This window comes from Melopsittacus undulatus, chromosome 9 (genome assembly GCF_012275295.1).
Source record: "Melopsittacus undulatus isolate bMelUnd1 chromosome 9, bMelUnd1.mat.Z, whole genome shotgun sequence".
NCBI lineage: Eukaryota > Metazoa > Chordata > Aves > Psittaciformes > Psittaculidae > Melopsittacus > Melopsittacus undulatus.
Genome location: NC_047535.1, coordinates 18,255,502 through 18,276,819, shown reverse-complemented (window position 1 = coordinate 18,276,819; position 21,318 = coordinate 18,255,502). Strand labels below are relative to the sequence as shown.

At 35.9% G+C, this 21,318-nt stretch overlaps 1 protein-coding gene across 3 annotated transcripts in view; it reads right to left on the bottom strand.

Moving 5' to 3' along the window:
• Window positions 1–2,612: 2,612 nt before the first annotated feature.
• ADAM10 (ADAM metallopeptidase domain 10) overlaps window positions 2,613–21,318 on the bottom strand; it is a 45,631-nt gene continuing 26,925 nt past the window's right edge. For 2 of the 3 annotated variants that reach the window (XR_004549957.1, XR_004549956.1), the window contains exons 5-15: window positions 17,591–17,694; window positions 15,982–16,131; window positions 14,744–14,836; window positions 13,966–14,149; window positions 13,125–13,288; window positions 11,862–12,045; window positions 10,575–10,725; window positions 8,083–8,266; window positions 6,836–6,944; window positions 5,357–6,560; window positions 2,613–4,872 (exon numbers count right to left, since the gene is read on the bottom strand). Coding sequence is in view for 1 of the 3 variants with exons in the window: in XM_005145914.3 (XP_005145971.2) it covers window positions 4,778–4,872; window positions 5,357–5,483; window positions 6,340–6,560; window positions 6,836–6,944; window positions 8,083–8,266; window positions 10,575–10,725; window positions 11,862–12,045; window positions 13,125–13,288; window positions 13,966–14,149; window positions 14,744–14,836; window positions 15,982–16,131; window positions 17,591–17,694 (1,766 nt within the window). In the remaining 2 variants the exon portion in view is untranslated. The remainder of the gene's footprint in view (window positions 4,873–5,356; window positions 6,561–6,835; window positions 6,945–8,082; window positions 8,267–10,574; window positions 10,726–11,861; window positions 12,046–13,124; window positions 13,289–13,965; window positions 14,150–14,743; window positions 14,837–15,981; window positions 16,132–17,590; window positions 17,695–21,318) is intronic. The other variant, XM_005145914.3, reaches the window with a different exon arrangement.

Below are 21,318 nucleotides of genomic sequence, written 5' to 3'. Positions count from 1 at the left end.
TTTCCTGACACAATTATTTTATTAAAACTCTGTACAATGTTCTGTGCTTACATATAAACTGATCACTTAAATACAGTAGCTGAAAGTACAATGAGGAGCACACGCAGAAAGAGAAAATTTCAGCAACACCATAAGCTATAATCCACTGGAGAGACTCAATTGCTAGACACCCAATGACAGCAGTTTTAGGTGCATAAATTTAAAATGGATTGTGTCCTGAAGAATGACAGACAAAGAACAAAGGATGATGTGGCCATTTTAGTGTTGAAAGCACAATGAAAAATGAGACTGAAAAGTATGTGTGTGGCTAACTCAAATTATGCATCTCTCTAGATTGTTTCTATAATTCAGTTTTTTGCTTTTAGAAAAAGCTAGATCTGCTACTTACTTCTTATGTTACAGGTTGGTTTGTTTGTAAAAGATTTGTCTATTTATAGAATTGAAATACTGTCACTTGAATTTTATCTACACCATTCATTAAGCTATGAACTTTGTAAGCTTTCAGAACCACATCCTACCCCACTCTTCAATAGGTTTTGTCAGAAGATCCTGAAAGATGACAGAACAAGAGACAAAGGCTAGAAAGAACTGGACTGTGCTCCTCCAGTGCAGAAAAAATGTTAGTGCTTCACTATACCTGAAAAAAAAGAGCACAAGAGTTGGCAAGACAGCTTTTAATGAGATTTGTATGATGGAAAACATTCAAAGAGCCTTTCCAGTCATGATTTTCCTGTAGTTACACATCCTAACACTTAACATTTTAGACATTAAATTGGCATTTCTTTCACCTTAGTATCTCTTACGTGGTGAAAAGGCTGACAAAGAGATCTAAACTTCAGGAGAAGCAAGCTTGCAAGCACTAGTTCAGGAAAAGCATGTGGAAAAAAAAATGTCTACAGGGTGCTGAAACTCAGGGAATGGGATACTGCAGTTTGAAGGCTTCTGAAGATTTTGAGGTGGGGGGAGGCTGGGGGAGAAGAATAATTTTCCAGTTCAACTGACTGCTATATCCTCAAATAAGACAACTTGAAAACTTCAATAAATCAAAAAAGAAATTTGAAGGAACATTCAGTATTTGATCTCTTGCAGGTATGAAGATACTTATTCTGATGTCTTTTGTAGAAATGTGTCCAAATAAATCCTGTCCCTGTGTTTTGACAGCCATTACACTGATTTCTGATATAAAAATTAAATAAAGCCCAAGTTGTTGCAGTCAGTCTTACAATGCCTGAATGTAAAACTGTAGTTACATGTACAATTGCAAGTGCCTATAGTGGTGCCTTAATTTGTACTCATTGGAATGATTCCTGTGTCACTCCAAACAACTGAGTTGAGACCTTGAAAGCCATCAGGAACCTGCTCCTGTCAGAGCAAGTACAGCTTAGAATGACACAATGAATGCTGTTCTTTACCTCACCTCTGTAATAATGGACTTCCATATTCAGAAGTAAAAATTCTTTCTTTCCTTTTTGTGTGCTTTTCCCAAAATAAATATTGGAACACTAAAGACAAGCTGTATCAGTGAAAGAGAGTCACTGATAAGAGTTTCATAGCTTAAGAGGAGCTTGATGCCCTTCTCACATCCACACCATTCTGACTATACAGGCTTCTACACCAAAGGTGAATGCATACTATCTAAAGTATTAAGAAATACAACAGAAATAAACAAATAGCTACAACTAGTGATTATTAGGTTAAATATTAGTTAGAAAAGTTACAGCTACTTATGTACCCCTTTATTTCCTCAAACACATTTTAAGATAGACATAAAATCTGTATTTTAGATGTCTGGGCATTATTTCTACCACTCTGGTTTGTGTTCCTAGACAGAAAAATGTAACTGTAACCCTCACCGAACATATTAGGCACCTATGATGCTGATTTGCAGAAGGGCTCTGCTCCAACTGATTTTCTTTTAATACCTTTTACCCTGACAGTGCTATTTAGCTACAAGGGATATAAAAAAAACCAGCCATGGGAAAAAATCAGAAGGTACTGTGAGGAAGGAACTCTGCATGTGCTTTGATTACATCAAAGCGTATTCTGTTCAGTTAGGGAAACAGATGTCTAAAGAGGCCACTCTCAACAGCCATGAGGCTAGCTGGCAGGACTCGACTTTGAAAAGCAGCCTTATTTGTGAAATCAACTGTACAACACACCCAACAAGCACAGACATGCAGCTTACCAGTTTTAAAGCACCTTGCAAAAAGCTAATTAACTTCTAAAAGTGTCACCCATCAGTTATGCATTCAGAGTATTATGTGCTAACTCCAGTTAATGATCCCTCAGAAGGTATCATTCAGTAGTAATGCAGCCAGGCCTGAATATACCCCACTGGTAACTAGTTTCCATTTTAAGGATAAGAACAGAGAAAGCTTTTGTTCTGTGATCATACAAGTAATTGAAAGGTAATTTTAGGGCTTTTCCTTAAAAAGATTACAGAAAACCATCCACTCCCACATGTTACATTTGGGAGGTGCACTTGGATAGTGTAAAGACTAGCCAGTTACTTTTTGGCATGACAGCCCCATTCCATGAAAAACCGAAACTTAAATAGAATCTGTATTCCTCTTTGCTTCCAGGGTTCAGAAAGTAAATGGATCTTCAGAAGATTATTTCATCAAGTCTATTTATTAATGCATTTCAAGTTTCAAAAAACCTTACATATCTTTGCACAATACTTTATTTTTTGCATTTTTAGTAAAAATTTCCAAAGTGAACAAAAAAGATACTGTATAAAACACAGTGGACATGAAATTGACAGTAGTATTCCATTTCATTGTCTTGAACTTTCGGTTTTACCACATCTTGACTTGCAGTGGAGAGTTCAGTGCACATTTCTGTTTTCAGAAAACATTTAACTTAGACTGAAACTAAAATACGGCAGCATTTGTCTGCCAAAATCCTACCACAGGATAACATTACAGGCAAAAAATTTACATGTTCCAAAGTCTACCACACTCAAGAAGTTACTAAGAACTCTTGCTGAATAAAAGTCACCATTTTAGAAATGCAAACCCACTTCCAATCTTTGCACAGTCTTAAAACAAAGGTATTTAAAATTACTTAAAAGCAACTACACACACTTCTAACTAGTTAAGATCATTTAGAATTATTTATATAGTCTATTGGACTTGGGGTTTCATGTACAAAATTTGTCTCTAAACCATGTACAAAAAGCTGTATTTTGAAAAAGTTACCACATACTGTACAAGTTTACAAGGAAGAGATCCCATTATATTCTGTAACATTTTTGGCCTTGCTGGCTTGCGTCACATTATGAGAATGATTGTGTAAACCTTATACTCTTAAAAAAAAAAACAAAACAAAACAAAAAACAAACAAAGGAAGCCTGTCCAACCCTTAGTAAATTCTCCCCTAAGCAAAGCCAGGAAAATTATAGCCATTTGCATCTCTAATTAGCTTGTTGCTTTTGGAAAACAAGCAATAAATACATCACAAGCTTAAACACTTTGTAATGCCCCCTTTCATCTCCTGCATAGCAGTAAGCACCTTAAGACACCTTTTGTTTCCTCTTTCAAAAATGCCAATTATTTACATTCGTCATAAAAACTTTGGAATGGGACACTGTGCTGTTGAACTTCACTACTGGTATAAAACTGTGGAAAAACTGGTAGTCCTAACTACAATTTGAACTCTGCCACAGTAGCTGGGCAGTAATAGCTCTAGTGGTTATCAATCAACAGTATCATGCTGAAGCGTTATTCAAATATCTGATAAATTAAAAAAGACAAAACCTACAGCTTTTCTTTCTTTCCACATCCCTCAGAACACGAACTTAATTGTACTGTAAGAACATCTAAACAGCCCAAATAAATCAGTTGCAATTTTTAGAACAAGCTGAATAATAGGTAGGATTTTCTAAGGAAGCATGGAAATATTTCAAACTATTCATTATTTAACTGAATCAGACAAAATGAGAATATTTATGCTGAGCTACAAGAAATTAGACACCTCTATAAAACATTTCTGAAACATTGTGGCATTTGCAGAGTTTGCATAACACCTGGTATATCTCTAAAAGACCATTCAATCTTGTATGCTATGTCTTAGCAGCTGTTCGACAAAGATGAAATGAGTGCTTGAAACAACTTTGATCATGACAAAAAAAGTTTGATTTGATTCCAAATTGCTGTATAAAGCATCACAGGATCCTTGACCATTACACACCATAATCCTCTGTTATCCTGAGTATGTCAATTAAACAGTAATTTCTTCATTAATAGCGGAAAAGTTTTATAATACAAAGAAAACATCCATATTGCAATTCTCTTGTTTACAATTGCACACAAGTACGGGTGTACGTTAGAAATACATGTCTGCATATAACAATGTATATACATTGACAAGTAATGTCTCCAGTGCTGAGGTGGTCTAGCTTCCTAGTCTTGTCTGGCAGTTGAAAAATAGAACTTTCTGTTTTTCAAATTCTTGAGTATAAGTTTTCCTACAGCCATATTTGCCTGCAAGTGAAGAAAATGCAGCAATGAAGAGCACAGAAGGGGGAAAGAATCACGATACTCTAGGACTTTGTGCCACTAAGTTAAAAATATGCAAGAAAACCACTTTTCTTCTTTTTGAGCTTGAGAATTCATTAAAAATTAACCATTTCCACTTGTTTTGAGGGCATATCATGCTTTTTTTTTTCCTCTTCTATTATTGAGAGTTAAGACTGGGGACAATGACTTATTAGGTTTTCTTTGGAGTGAGTTTTCCCATTGTAGGCACTAGGAAGAACCAAGGCAAAAAGCTGCAGTCAACGTCTCATATGTCCCATCTGATAACTCTCTCGGGGCCTTTGCCGCTGTGGTGGCTGAGTAGTCTGTGGTGGTCTCCTCCTTTTTAAAGTGCCTGTTCCAAAGAAAGATGCACATTATTAAAATGAATTTAAAAGAACTGAATTTTAGAAAAGTTGCCATACAGATTACATAGAACTATTTCTGAAAGGCTCCAGATTTAGACCTGCAAGGTTTTAAATAGATTATTAACTGCACAGAGGATTTACAGACTACATTTTATTACCTCAACAGCAGTTTCTTAAACAGGTCGATTCTTAAAAAATATAGCATGGAATAGTAAATAAAAGGAACTCTGATGCAGAAAACATCCTCAAAGCTTTCCTTTGATATGCATATTATGTTATAGGAGAATAAGGCAGAAGTTATTTTTACGATTGTTTCACTGGCATGAATTTCAGTTCATTTTGAAACTAACATGAATTAGTTTCACACTGGCCAGACTAACAACTGTAGGTTGGGACACCTGAAACTTCCCTTCAGAACAAAATAGTTGAGGATAAAGCATTACTCTAAATTTAATAACCTTACGTACTCACCTGGAAGTGGTTTATGAGGAGGCAACTTTGGATTACTGCTTGGAGTATGAACACTGCATATCTTAATGAAACCAGCCATTAACATGATCAAGGCAATTCCCATAAGCAACACTGCCCACCAATATACCTGAAAACATGAAAAAAATTATTTGGAGTTGGTGGGCTGGCAGACATGCATAAGAGACAATGGTCATGAAATATGGCTTTCCTTTGCCTTCTAAAAGTCATCAAAAAGCTGTTCTGAACCATCACTTAAAATATGACCACAGCATTTTAAAGAAAAACAGCCCCAAAATTCTTACACAGAAAAAAAAATCCAAAATACTTCAGATCCATTCTATTATCAAATACAACACAGATATATCACTACAACAGAGCTATATAAGCCTAAAATCAATCAACAGCTTACACAGAATTGACTATGGAGCTCTGTAATGATGTTTCACTGTAGCTCTCCTCCCAGTCTATTATATTAGGAAAGGGTCATCTAAAGTGCATTAAAAATAATAAATGCTCGAGATCAATAAATTTAGTTCGTAAAAAGAAATCAGAGCATTCAAATATGAAGACTTAAAACAGGAAAACCCAAGTAAATTCAAAATGTGAACATTAACACCAAAACAGTGAACAGAGGTATTAACAACACAAAATATTTGCTTGTTACTTTTTTCCATTCCCTTCAATCTATCAAAATATTTGCGCACTCAAGGTGCTTATAGAAAAAACTAGCAAGACAAGGACTGATTATACTTTGAAGAATTCTCAGAATGCTTTGGGTTGGAAGGGACCTTAAAGCTCATCCAGTTCCAACCCCCTGCCATGGGCAGGTACACCTTCCAACCTGGCCTTGAACACTGCCAGGGATGGGCTAACTTCAGGGACGGAACATTCAGGATGTTGAAGTACTGTATATACACAGCAACACTTCCCAACGAAGAAAATTTTACATTAGACTAGTAAAATAAAATAACCCCCAAACTTACCACAATCCATTCTGCAATATTTTCATACAGCTCTGGATTAAAAATTGCTTTCTTTAATCTAGCTAGAGGGCCATCAGCATCTACTAGCCGACACCTCATAAAAACATCACAATAGCCTTTAAAATCATTACAAGGAGATCCAGGTTGCAAAGTAATAGTTTTACGACCAAAGTGTCTCTCCCACTGGTTAGAGCCTGTACTTGCACATGTAGCTGGGTCCACTGAAAAGTAAATATAAATTAATCAATGTAAAACACGTATAAATACTCTGGTGTTCAATCATTCAAAATGCTTTTGAAAAAAATTAAGTTTCTACTAATCTGTAAAACAACAAAATACATTATCTTCTAGAAAATACAATACAGTATCTATCTGAAACTAAGTATGAACAGAATTGCAGTATGCTCTCATGAACCAATGAGATACAAATACAAACACCGAGAAGATTTCAGATACCTACTGCTACATTTAATCATACAGTGCAGACAAATCTTACTTTTTCTCATGCAGCAGACATGACACAATTCTCTATCATCCTTGCCATCTGAACTAGCACATGTACATTCCTCCAAGCCATGCTTCTCACAGATAGAGCCAGCACATTGCTGTTTGAGAGAAAAGCAAGAGAACATAAAAATCAATTCCACTTCTAAGCACACTGACATTAGGAAAGATTTTAATTTTTAATAGCTGAAAGTATAATCATAGGTCTAAAGGTGCTTATAAGTAATAATAATAGCTTGAATTTCTTCTGAAGTTTATAAACACAAAACCATACTGTCAATCAACTTCAGTGTTTAGGCTTGTCTGACAATTTTTTTTCCACACTGTACCCTCTTTTTAGGGCCTCAGAGTATCCTGCAAAACTCTCCCAGCACTGCAATTCACACCGAGATGTGATTAATCAAAACTCTGCTCAGGAAAATTAATCACAAAAGCATGTCTCCAAAATACCTTATCTCAGAAAATAATGAAACTAATGACAGGAAAGATTCTGTGTTTAATCCCACTGTGGGACAACCCTTCAGCTAAAAAAATTAGAAAAAAAACCCTCCAGTGTGTTTATATTCTTGTTTCAAAATCAAGGAACTATATGGACAATTCCTCAGTCTTTAAAATTACTCAAAATTAGCTGAAGAATTATTACAAGCAGTAGCATCTGATTTAAAACTCAGACTGCAGAAAACAGAATTACAGAAACGCAAGTTACAGCTCTAAGAGGAAGACTTTTGCTTGTTTCTGCTTCCAGGTAAACATAGATCAATTCATAAGACACTTCTCATCAATATTTTATGGCAACTGTCATGGACTCTTTAACCCAGGAAACTAATGGCAGTTCAGAGTAATTTTATATGCTTGCACATCTGTATTACATACACATGGGTGGAGGAACTGCATATTTTCATTAAACCAACATGTTTTCATAGTATATTTCATTTTCTAAGGCAACAAAATTACTTGACCATGACTGAAGAAAAATGAAAAGATGGAACTAGGAAATAAACCACTTTCATACCCCAATTTGTACAAACACTTTAAGCGGAACTTTCTCAAAAAGTAAATCTAGCTTGGTATTTGTTATGTGTTCTTAATATTTGGTGTGTGCCTCTTTGACTGAAACCAATAAATCAAACATTTTTATTAAAAATGGGATTAATCTTAAACACTTCTCCAGTAAGTATTGAAACCGTATAACTTCATAGTACAGCACCTTGCAATAGATGGATGATAAAAAGACCATACCCCATTTATGCACACTTGTGTGTTCCTGTTGCAGTCTGTGAAGTTTGGTTTAGGATCAGATGCTGGACAGAGAGCACTGACACCATTACACATTCCTTCCTTTGCGCAGTCAGAATCATTTCGACACTTATCCGTCCTCAATTTGAAATTACACTGTGCAGTACAGCAGGGGCCTTGGCTAGGACTAGAAATAAATAGAAAACACTGGATGTAAAGAAAAACCATGAACTATTCCAGAAGAACTCTTCATCCTGACACATACACAAAGTCAGCATTTTTCTGATTTGTACTAAGTAAAATGTGAATTGAAATTATTTTTCTCCACCCTTTAAAGTAACAAAAGGTTACCGCTCCATTAGTCATTGTAGCAACCATTTAAACTATTTACGTTATGTTAGAAAAACAGCACAGCACATTTTAAATTAGATATATAGAAAATAACAGCATTTCAGAGTTTCTTTATATAAAACATTAAATTAGCAAGTTGACAAAATTAATTCAGGCACAACTGATGAGTCTGATGGTACAAATTTCAGTGTGATAAAGATTTATCAGTCACCAATTAACATCCATAATATTTTTTTCCTACTTTTTGCAGGCATACAACTTATTGTTTATTTAAACAAGAAAAGGGAAGGAGACAGGTCAGGTCTTCAATCAGAAATCACAGTCAGCCTATAAACAAATTCTGGGGAAAGAAACATTTGTCAAAGAAGCCATATAGTATAGTTTCACTGGTTCCTCGAGAACACTTGGCTTCCTTTCCATCACAGACATCAAAAGCCCCTTATGCTATGTACATGAGTGTAACACACCAGTATATCTGGTGAAACCACAGGAAACAATAATTTCTCTTTCTGAGGCTGTGTTTGAGTACATATATGCCATTAAAAGCAGAAGAGCAAAGGTTATAAAATACATAACTACTTCATTAAAGCTCAGCCTTTCAAGTCATCATCTCAAATTATATTGTATCTTCACGCTATTCACAGGGTGCTCATTGGCATTTAGTGGACATTAGAAGATAGCACAAACCTTCTGCAGGTGAGCACACCTCTATTTTAAAACTATTGCATGCTAAGAGAAACAAGCATGTCACACATGTAAAGACTGAAAGACATGTAAAGCAGCTGGACAGATACAACAGTTTTCCTAAAATGTACTTTAATGTGTTATTTATTGGATCTATTCTTACACTTGGATTTGCTTTACAGATCTTTGGAAACCTCTTTGTACTAACAGAGCTGGGAAAATGAGAATCCTAAACCAAAAATGATTCATCCATTCATATTTAAGACTGTTGCAACAGGACATAAAGCTAGACCACAATCAGCTGAACATGAGAGCAAAGAAAGGAGGTGGCGGTGGCACCTGGTGTACTCACAAGGGAACAACTCACCACAGGTGCTATACAAAATCTCAGAAACCAGTTATAAGACTAAAAAAAGGGCCTTTATTTTGACAGAAGTAATACAGATTTGCAAGGGGGAGGGAGGAGAAGACATGCAAAATTATTATAACTGTGAATTCACAGGATATGGTCCTCCTACTGTGTGTATACTGTCAAACAGCAGTACATGCTACTTCCGCTTCCAGGGTGACAATGATCATTTTAGGCCGGGAAAGATTAATTAGAACAGAATTGTGTATGTTTTATCAAAAAAGTTGAGCTGGTTTACACCTAAAAATAATAGAATTTTCTCTTCATCTTTGGCTGAGTCTAACCAGATGTTAGATTTCTGTCTGTCTGGAGAGAGACATAAAAGCTCACACTTTACATATAGAAAAAAATCCCTTTTTAGATGAGGTAAGCATTTCAAATATATCTTAAGTCATGGAACTGAAAGACAGAAGTTGATTTACTTCACTGCTAGTCTTATGATCTTTAAAAGTTCCTCCTTTAAATCACTGAGTACACAACACTGCCAAGATAAAGGTGACTTAAAAACCAGATTGATTTAATTTATAAAACAAGGTTTTAAAAAAATAAAAATCAACCAACTGTATCTTTCAGTCATCTTCCAGTTAGGCAATGCTGTAGAAATGGCATTAGGATAGGATCCAATTTTGTATCTTCCATTATCATTTGGGCAATTAATGTTTTCCTGCACATATTGTAAGAACAGCATTCTGGGCACATCTTTCTGAATCATCCAGCTTTTGTAAGAGGCATGACCCACTTCCAATAAAGGTAAAAGAAACTCAACACACATCTGTGTGCACTCAGTCCTGTGATATGTTACACTGCTACAATTCAGTGCTGTATTACCTTTCAAAAAGCTAGAGAACAGTCATCTAACAGACAGCAAGCTACAATTAGCACCAAGAACGGCACAGCGTAATTGTGCTTACAAACTTCTCACTAAGGCATTTTAAACACTATAAATACTTCAAAAAGAATACAAGTAAACAGATTCAATTTTTAAAATACCAACTACAGCTACTAATAAACTCACAAAACTAAACTGTACTGTAACAGACATGCACAATACCTGCAGTATTTGCCTGGTTTTAACTTGCATTTTTTATCCTCTGGTTGATTTGCATCGTAACAGCATTCATCTTTACACTGGTCGCTGTATCCACAATCACACTGTTCCCCTTGTTCAACCAGTCCATTGCCACAGATGGGTTGACCAGACTCTGAAAAATGCCAGTATATTTATGTACAAAGCAGGACAAAGAATATGCAAATAGACTTACAAATGTTTACATTGACTCACAACAGCATCCAGCTAATCATGATTGAAAATGCCTGGTCAAGATGGACTTCGGACTAGGGCTCAAGTCAACCTGCATTATTTGCTTGACACCCAGCTTAGTCATTCCTACAATTTAGAGAATTTTAGGTCCCTGAGTAACAAGTTTCTCCTGCTAACAGTGGGAGTTTCTTCTGTAGACAGGAAATCAACAGTGATAAAAGAAAGTTTTCTGCTAAGCCTCCAACAGAGCAGCATCCTTTTTTGCACTCCACTTCCTTTAACAGAATCTGAGGTCTTTAGGGCAAAAATTGATGGCACTGGGAGTAGAAGTACAACTTCTACTCCAAACCCTAAACCTACTTGCTACACAATCTCATGAAATTTGTGAGAGCTCATACATGACAGACTCCAGAAAGAAAATTCCTGCAGAACCCTTATTTTGTTTTTTAATATTTAAATATTATTCCTGTATTTTAATTTGTGCTCTTTACAATTTATCCTTTCACTGGGCATGACTGAAAACAGTCTGGTCCTGATTTCTTTACTCTCTCCCACCAGGCATTTACAAAGACAGACAGGAGCCCACTCTCACCCCCCCATCCTCTTCTCCCCACTAAACAGTCTCAGTTCTCTCAGACTCTCCCCGTATGTCAGATGCTCCAATCCCTTAATAATCTTTTGCTGGATGCATTCCAGTATGCCCATGTCTTTCCTGAACTAGGGAGCCCAGAATGCGACACAGTACTCCAGATCGCAAATTCAATTCTTAACTTACAGAGTCTTTCAATAAATTAAACTAAAAAAGGAACTTGGAGCAAGCACAGAGGAGGCCATGAGGATATCAGGGGGCTGGAGCAATTCCTGTATGAAGACAGGCTGAGAAAGTTGTGGCTCTTCAGCCTGGGAAAGAGAAGGCTGCGTGGAGACCTCATAGCAACTTTCCAGTATCTGAAGCTGGCTTCCAAGGATGCAAAAGAGGGACTATTCATCAGGGACAGTACTGATTGTATGAAATTTCTGATTATGCATTATAGTAATAGCTTAGCCCTTCTGCTTTCAGGATAACTAAATACATACCAACAAAGCAATTATTTCTCTTTTTCTCAAGAACTTGGCTGATATTTCGAATGCTACAGATAGAGAACTTGTTGTTGTTAAGTTTGTCCCCAGATGTAGCTCTTGCATACATGATATAATTGCCATTTTCTTTCTGTCCCAGGTTCTTGGACTCTCCTGGAGTGCACTCCATTCCAGAATCATGCTGCAAGACAAGTATTTTAAAACTATTTCTATCAAGGCAGGTTCTTGTATTTCTTGCTATCATTTTATAGATGTGCAAAAAGTAATCTAATTTGGTAATATTAACACAGAATAAAAGGTTCATAATCTTATAGTCTAAGGTTTCTCAGAATACAAGAACTATGCAAAAAACCATCGTGCTTTCACATATTTTCCTGCATCAAATACGACTTGGAGTAAAATTAGAAGAACTGTCTTCCAGGCTGAACCAAAAGACATTTAATTCAGTTAAATGCAACTGTTTTTTTTGGTTCATGTGTTCATATTTTTAGTTATTCTTGGGAGGCTTGTTCCCACTCACAGCAGTGGTATTAGGGATTTTCGAGGCATATGAAGAAAGCATTCACATGTGAACATCTGTTTTGGAAGAACTCATTATTCCTGTCATATCTTGATTTCATTTTATTCCAACAGTAGAAAGCCTAGATACCTAAGTTTAAAAATAAAAATTCCAAACCAGAAAACTCTGTTCTCATCTCCAGCAAAACCAAAAGCCTCATGAGTTCAGCTTGCCACAAAGGAATCATGCCCCTAAATGACTGGGAGACAATTTTGCTCAAAAATATTGTTCTTGGTATCTTAATCCTCTCCACAATTTTTGTAGGTAAACTTGTAAGTATAAATAATTGAACATATAAAAGGCAGTTCCATCTTAATTTGTTGAATGAAGTTTCCTGTTAACAAATTTTGCATTGATTCTCTCTCCTCTCTAGGATAAACTAAAATGCATTTAAGTGTTTATGTGTGTGACTGTAGTCTTTTGTCAAAACCAGGAAGTTTTTAGCAGATAATACTACAGTCCCTTTATAAGAGATCTGAGCTAGTAGAAATAATTCACAAAATCCACTGTTGCACCAGTGTCGACAAATACTCATAAAAGGGGGTTAGTTTGGCAATGTGTTTTGTTTGTAAACAATGTGCATGCAATATGCACATGCAGTCTTAATCATGTTCTCCTTGTTTAGAAGTAAAAACTCCATTCGCAAATCATGCACTTAAAAATGGCTGAAGATCAGTTAACAGATCAATAGCAATACTCACAGGTGAACCAAAGTTATGCCCAACCTCATGAGCAAAAGTAATGTGAGAAACCTTGGGAGGAACATGAGAGCCATAGTTCTGAACAGTGATGATTCCAGTGTTCAAAGACTTCTTCTTACCATCAGAATACAGTTTGCTCTTTTCACATATTCCACCAGAGCTCCCTGCATTTAGACAGAAATTAGTCATTTAAGAAAAGTACTACTGTTACTTTTCTAGTGACATGTAGAACCAAGAGTTCTTCTGTGTAATTAATACTAACCCAATTTACAGAGTAGATTGGATTTATCCACACTAATGCTCTCAGCAGTGAATGGCTACATTCACACAGTTGGCTGTTTTAGAGTAACTATTAAGTAAGAGCTATTTGGGTGTTTCACTGCAGAGACAAGCCCCGATTTCATCATACCTGTAGAACAAGACTAGCAGGGTGCAATGTCTAATACAGATAGCCTCAATCTATATCCTGTTTGGATTTCAGTAAGTAAAAAAACCCCACAGTAAAATCACAGCAGATCTTTACTCACAGCAATATCATTTCTACAGGATGTCATTGGTCACTCATACCTTTCAAACAAAAAGCCATCCACAATACCACCTTTGTCTAATGGAAGAAATACGTTTTTCTTTATTGTTCATAGAAAGCCAGACTAATTGAAGTGACACATTATATGCTGTTTATATTTAAAAAAAATATAGAAAACAAACCATAACCAAATTTTCACAATTTTGGTTATCACATTTTTGTCCATTTGCTGTCAATTTAAATGAGTTTTTACTTTTCTTCTTTGTACCTACCTACAATACTTTCTCATAGTTCTGAAGGTTTGGATATAATTACCTGAAGGGGCTCCAACCCAAGCCAGACCAAGAACTCCATCATCAAAATCCCGGTCTGTAAACACATAGGCCAAGCAATAATCATCATGATTCTGTTCCGAGTTCAGTTCCAGAAACTTTTCCACACCAATGTTAGGAAATCTGAAGGGATTGGAAGAGTCCTTCTCATCAACAGTTGTGTTAATCTAGAAGTAAATTAAAACAAGCTGTAAGACATGATTCGTTTTCACTTGATTCATAAATACCAGCTAAGAGGTTTACAATAATCAATACCTTGTTACGTTAAATAAAGATGTTGCTGAAGACTCACAGACCTTAACTTCCTACCCAGTATTTGGAAAAACAAGTTCTACAATAGAGAGAGCATTTGTGTAGTAAATCCACACCCTATTTCTTTCTTTCTTCCTTTCCATCAGTACCCAGTTTATGTTTATGCTTATGCTTTTAAATCATCACTTTTAAAAGGAACTTTCTACCTATATAGGCTTTATCTATTTTAGTACCTTGCATGAAGAGCAATAGAGTTATCTGACACAGTCAACACTGCTGAAATGTAACAAGTGGATTCCTATCAAAACTCACTACAGATTCATAACAATTACCAGATTTTTGACAATACAAAAACCAGACCAAATAAATGGGTTAGGGAACCATTTACTACAGAGACACCTGTTTTACACAATTACTAACAATAAATGGTTACATGTGAACAGGACTTCTGAACAATACAAGCTGCAAGCAGTATCAATGAAGCTACAAGTATTTCCAAAACAACTTACTCTTATTCGTTTCACCATGAAGCTGATGTTACGAATTCCTGAGAAATCTGTTGACTGATAAATTGTGTCAATCGCTTTAACGTGGCTGGATATCTGTCAAAAACAAAAGCATCTACAGTTTAAAGACCTATGCCTTACACTGTAGGTAATCTTCAATAGTAGCAACCACAAAGTCTATACTTTACATAAAAGATGTTATGCCATATGAACTCTATCAGGACTTTCTAATCAAATGCTGATGGAAATAAATTACTACATAACCTATTATCTGCATTATTACCATGCCAGGTAACAGCAAGCATTTTGCCTTATTTTTTTTCCCCTTTTATTTTTTACCATGTAATTCTACCAACTATTCCCTTTGTGATACTCACTCGATTCATTGCTACGATAAGACAGCATGGTAGTTAAAATTCTATTCAAAGCATTGCATTTCTTTTTTCTCAAAAAAGCAACCTGTTGCAGCATGATTGTTTTATTTCTGGTAGAATACAAATGTGAAAAAAACCACCATTTACCTTTTCTAGCACCACAAAAATGCTAACTCATTGAAAACCTGATTCTGAAGGTGACTTCCGAGTTTTGGAAAATGTTACTCAAATTGATTGAACAGTGTGCTGAATAAATAGTAGGCATTAGATTTGCAAGTGGCACCGAAGCTTCAGACTTCAAGAGATATACATTAACCTGCTAGTAACAGTTTCAGAAAATGATCAGCAAAAAAAAAAACAAACCTTTTTTCTAGTTAATAATATACTGACAAATGAGAAGCATCTGCCTTTAGTGACCACTGCTTTTATGACCTTCCACTACATGAGCCACTACAGGAACACATAATGGTGTCATCAGCTCACAGTGTTTTGAACTGAAATTCCAAAAGGAAGGCTATGCAAGTGTTAACACAGATGCTCACCAGACTGTCAAAACAGAACAGAACTCTTCAGGAAGTATAATTTTTTTGAGTAAGAACTGAGAAAAGTCACACTGCAAGTCTCACTCAGAGGTGCCAAACAAAAACACAGCTGCCGTTATTAAAAGGAAATACAAGTGCCGGGGACTTTTGTCAAAGACACACAACATCTTTTTAGTGACAAAAAAAGCTGTAATGTGAGGATCACTAACAAATGAAACAAGACATTCTAAAGTAAATAAGCAATATATGCAATTTAAATTATATTTATCAGAGATACACAAATATAGTAAAAGCAAATAATTTAAAATTAAGAGATTGGAAATACCTGTGCAATTACAGCTTCCCTTGTTCCATAATGTTTGTAGAACAAATGATCAGTCTGAATATACAGCTGACATGTATTTTTTTCAGCCTGAGTGGCACGCTTTTTTCTTAAAAGCTGTGGAGCATCGTTCTTAGGCTCTTCAAAAGGCTTCTACATATACACAGGAAATAAATCTATTTAATTTCATAGATCTACATGCTGCACTAGATTACCTAAGAACAGCAATGGATTTTTCTAAACAGACACCACTAATCCAAACAGATTTTAATTCTTTAAGCCACAAATTTCATGAGTCTTGAATTAAGTAGGTTATAGCCAGTTTTCAAGTACAACTTTTTTTTTAGTATGTCAGTCAAACCCTTCTGTGCATGTCATTTTGTAATATAGAAGGCAGTCAATGTGAAATAGATTTTTTTTCATGCATGTGATCTTTAAGTCTTTCTTTTTCATAATCCTCTTCCACGATGAGCCCTTTGCATATTAGAAAAAACACACTGCTGTGGGACTTAAATGCACCCTCCCCAGCACAAGTTATTTCACAGTGTAGTAACCTTAGTTGGCTACTTCAGCAAACACAAGTATTTAAGCACTTTGGTAGGAAACAAATAGTAAATGAAGTAACATGAAGTTAAAATAATGCTTGCGAGCACAGTATCTCTTAACACAATTTGCCTTAAGGTATTCATAAGTTGATGGCCCACTCTCTCCATGAAGTTTTAAAAGTAAGTTTTTGGGAAAGCACGTTACTGTTACCAACACCCAGTTGTGTAATACTGTTGATAATTTAGGAGTCACAATATAATATAATATTATATATATAAAATAATAAAAATATAATATAACATAATAATAAAAAAATCACAACATAAAACTTTTTGTTGATGTTTTTTAACATGACATACTGCTAGTTTAGTTGGTATATACTTAAGTGACACCACAAAACAATGCCAAAACTTGGAAAAGTTTGGAACATAACAAGAGAAACTCAACTTACTGGGTTATTACTATACTGTAAAAGGGGGAATCCAGTTTTATGACAAGCAGTGCAAACCTGAAGTCAAAAAACCTGCAGGACTCAACCACAGACCACCTACTTCTTATTACTGGCAATCTGTAGCACGTGGTAACACCTTCAATCTTTCAATATTGCTACTAAAACACTCCTACTCATATCACTTAATTTACCACTAAAACCACTCAGGTATTACAAGTGTGCTACATTAACATAACTTGAAAATCTGAAAGTTATTACTCTTTAAGGACCAATATATTACTTAGAGATCAAAGGATCTTAAAACTCTCCATCTCAACTGCAATAAAGTATATTCCTCATCTCAAGCTGGATTTCCACATCAATCTAAAGTTCCAATTGTTGAAAAATTTGGGATGATGTAGGATTCATTAAGACTATGAGCTAGCACATCTATGCTATAGAAGCAATGAGAAAAGAAATTTGAAAAAATGTATTAATATGAAACCTCTAGCAATAATTGAAATACCTCACAGTGCTGGGGGATAATGACCGACCGAAAGCAGAAGAGACAACATACAAGAAACAGAAAGTTATTACACTAATTTCTAATCAACAATCCATTAGTCTATGTTGTACCTCTGTTATTGGTTCTTCTATACCAGTCATCTGGTACTTCTGCATTCTTTCAAACACTGAATGATCTGCACAGCCTCCTTGTGGTCCATATTTATGTGGATATTCTAAAAAGAGGAAAGCCAGGTTGAATTTTCAAATTCCAAGTACAAACAAAACATTGCTGTATCACTCCAACTCAGTATGTACCTAATACTGCTCATGTGGTTTGAGGGAAACATTCTAATATTCAAGCTTTATGCTGCTGTTTCTTTCATTAAAGATTTCTACCAAGATACATTCTTAGTTTTACAAACAGAACTATCACTTCTTAACATTGTTTTCTTATAGACAGCAAAAGAAAATATGAGCAACATCTAGCATAATAAGAGCTATTATTTATACATCTGTACCAATGAACTTGAGCTAACAGCAGCCTTAAAAAAGTGAACTCACAGTAGAAAATTATTACAGATCAAGTATCTTACAGATTGCTCAGATAAAAGAAAGGTTCTCTTTATTCTATGTGGCAAACTAAAACAAGAAACCCTGCTAACGTTCCTAGAGGATACTATTGCTTTACTCATCTTCCACAGAATTTTTGACAATATTTTATATTATGCAACTTAACAACCAATCCACAAGAACAGAAACTCTGATAATCCTTGGTCTCAAACTCAATTCTACAGGTCTAGAATCACAAGTTTGCTAGCAATGTGATTGACAAGATAAAATGTATGATTTCCATTCTGGAAAGTAAACAGTACAATTAAGGATAAGAGATCAGTGTGTGTACACATATATTCGTATGTATATGTGTATACATGAGTATAATTTTAAAGCTTACAGAACTATGGATCACAAAATTTACACATGTATTTAGAACTTAGAGTAAAGTAAAAGAAGACTCCATGATGGAGATTCAAACTGGATCAGTAAGAATATCATACAATTGGCTGCTTACCATCATTCTTTCAGTGCTTGTCAATGCAGCTCTCATTACCCATATAATGTGTTTTAGACACATATGGTTAGGTTTTGACTGTTAGTACCTATTGGAGATTTATAAGCATCTCATACGTGCAGAAACTTCCTCTGGAGATAAGAAGTACTGAAGATAAGAGGTTTTGCCCCTTCAGCTTCTCTGCAGACTGGATCCCATTATAAATTAGTGTCCCAGTAAGAGGTAATGAAGTACAGATTATGGGAGCCACATATGCAAATACTTAGGGAATTAGTTTGTGTAGGGCAAACCACAGTTTTATCATCATGTCAAGGGGGTTTTGTCAGAAATGTGTAAACTATACCAAGGTTTGCTGTTTTGGGGGAGTTGGTGGTGGGTTGGTTTTCTGTCATTTTTTGTTGTTGTGGTTTGCCAAATGCCCTTCTCCCCCCCTTTCTTTTTATGAAAGTGTGAACATCCAGAATCACAGAGTAAATAGAACATACAGACCAGAGTAGATTTATAAAGCCTAAGACCTGGACCTGATGTCCACATTATATGCATTTTAAGGGATTTTACCCTGGACTTGCTCTAGCCTGGTTCTGTGAAATCAAAGCCTTTTAGCAGCTGGAAAACAGCAGATGCACCCATTGGTACAGTTTCATCTGACAGTAGGGTTAGCCCTAGCATGGTGCCAGAAGAGTAGAGAATAGAGAGAGAAAAACAGGAAAAAAAAACAACCCCTCTTACTGACAGCTACCTCACCCAATTTGGTTAGCAATGTAGTGGAACACTGGTGTTGCTATAGCCAATATTAAACAAAAAGTACCACTCACTGTTGAAGTCATCTGTACTTTTTGGGATCCTGTTTGCTATCACTAGATGGGACTGAATAGTGAAGCATTGCAGATATAACCCTTCCCTTCATCTCCAACATTTTTTCCCCCATCATAGTATTAAAAGAAAAAAAAAATATCTACTGCATTGAACTTAGCTAAAATTGTCATTACCCACTACCAATGTCACATCACCAACCACTTATCTCTACAACAAAAGGACATTAGACAAGGGTGGGAACAATGGACAATTCTGCCTCACCATAAGCACCCTTCAACTACATGAACCATTGTAACTTTGAAACAACTCCTGCAGGCGGTAACTGCAGGAATCCACAGAAATTAACTGGAAACATGGCTGCACAGCATATTCTATACTAGCGCAAAATACCAATTTCTGCTATCACCACTTCTATTCATGTCATAATGCAGCATTATGACAACTGACGGAGCAGTACTAGAAATAAGTGTTCTCAGTGCATTAAACAAAATAAGCAGCCTTTCCTCTGTATTTTGTTTCCCCAAAGATGTTAGGAAATCCCTTAATACATTTTTAATACCGACTTCCTGCAATTCAAACACGTATTTCTCACTTAAAAAGTAATAATCTAGTATGAAACATGTTAAGTCAGTTAAAAGTAAAAAGAACATGAAACAGTCTGCAACAGTGATTGGCAAGGTTTAGCATGCATTGGAAAAGACAAATTCCCCAGGGACAGATTTGAATACACTCTGCTAACCACAGGAGGAAGGTAACATAGGATAGTTCACTTTGGAACCATGTCTAGCATACAGAGTTGCACACAAAGCTGTCTTTTGATAAATGCTGCATTACCTCAAACCATGAAGGCACTGTTCCCTCCTCATGTTTTGAAACTTCCTATTTTCATCATGCCCTTCTGCAGTCCCAGTTTTAAATATCTGGATCTAATCAGGAACTACATGGTGTCAGATGACTTGGGCGTTTTGACCCACATCACAGAAATCTGGTCCATGTTCTTGTGATGCTTTTAAATGCTTTGAGAGAACAGCCTTCTGCCAGCTTTTTGGGATCAACAGCTCAGTCTATCCCTACCACAACCCTGTGAATTGATCCAGAGAACACACATGCCTTTGCCATTAAATGATTGCTTACAATGAATGCAGAGTTAAGAAAAAACTGGAAGCCTACTTTCCATCAGATCTCTAAAAGAAGTTTTTAATGACAGGATCAATGCTCTAACTAGAGAAAAATCCTCAAGCAAAACAAATGCTTTTTTTTCTTTTCCCATATTGTCCTGTTTCCCATTTTCCGATTTCAATTGCTGAACATCCTGACAAAATGTTTAAACTGTGAACAATGTAACAATAACAAACCTAACCCTTCCCACCTCAATCCTGACATTTCAAACTTCGACAATAACATCTTTTTCTAACTAGATGGCAAATCATTAATAATTATATACAGCTACAGATGCTTTTTAAGAAAGGCACCTACCCACAACAATTCCTGGTCACATGAATTTTTTTCTTACACTTGTCAGTATATAGTGTGATCTGTTAAGCATGTAGGTCAGCTACTGATTGGATCCTGCACTAGGGCAAGGGTATAACAAACTCCTATTAAAAATGCTGAAAATACAGTGCTTCAGCCACCATAGAGATGTGCCCAATTCTAGCAAAAGCAATACTGTCAGAGCAAAATCTACCTTTAACCAGATACAAAAATCCCACCTTATGACCGACTGCATTCTAAGCAGTCGGTCACACTGTGCTCCCATGATAACTGCCAAGTGACCTTCATTATTAAACTGACAACCATGATATGAAAAAAATGAATTCTAACTAACACATAGTTTGCAACGGTCAGTTTGTTCAGGAGTTAGGGCTTTCCAGAATTACACGATACTCGACTTCCTGTTCTCGGCTGTACAGCTCTTTCGAGATGATAAAGGCAATTAAAGGACCATGTTTATTTTCCTGAAGGTCTGAAC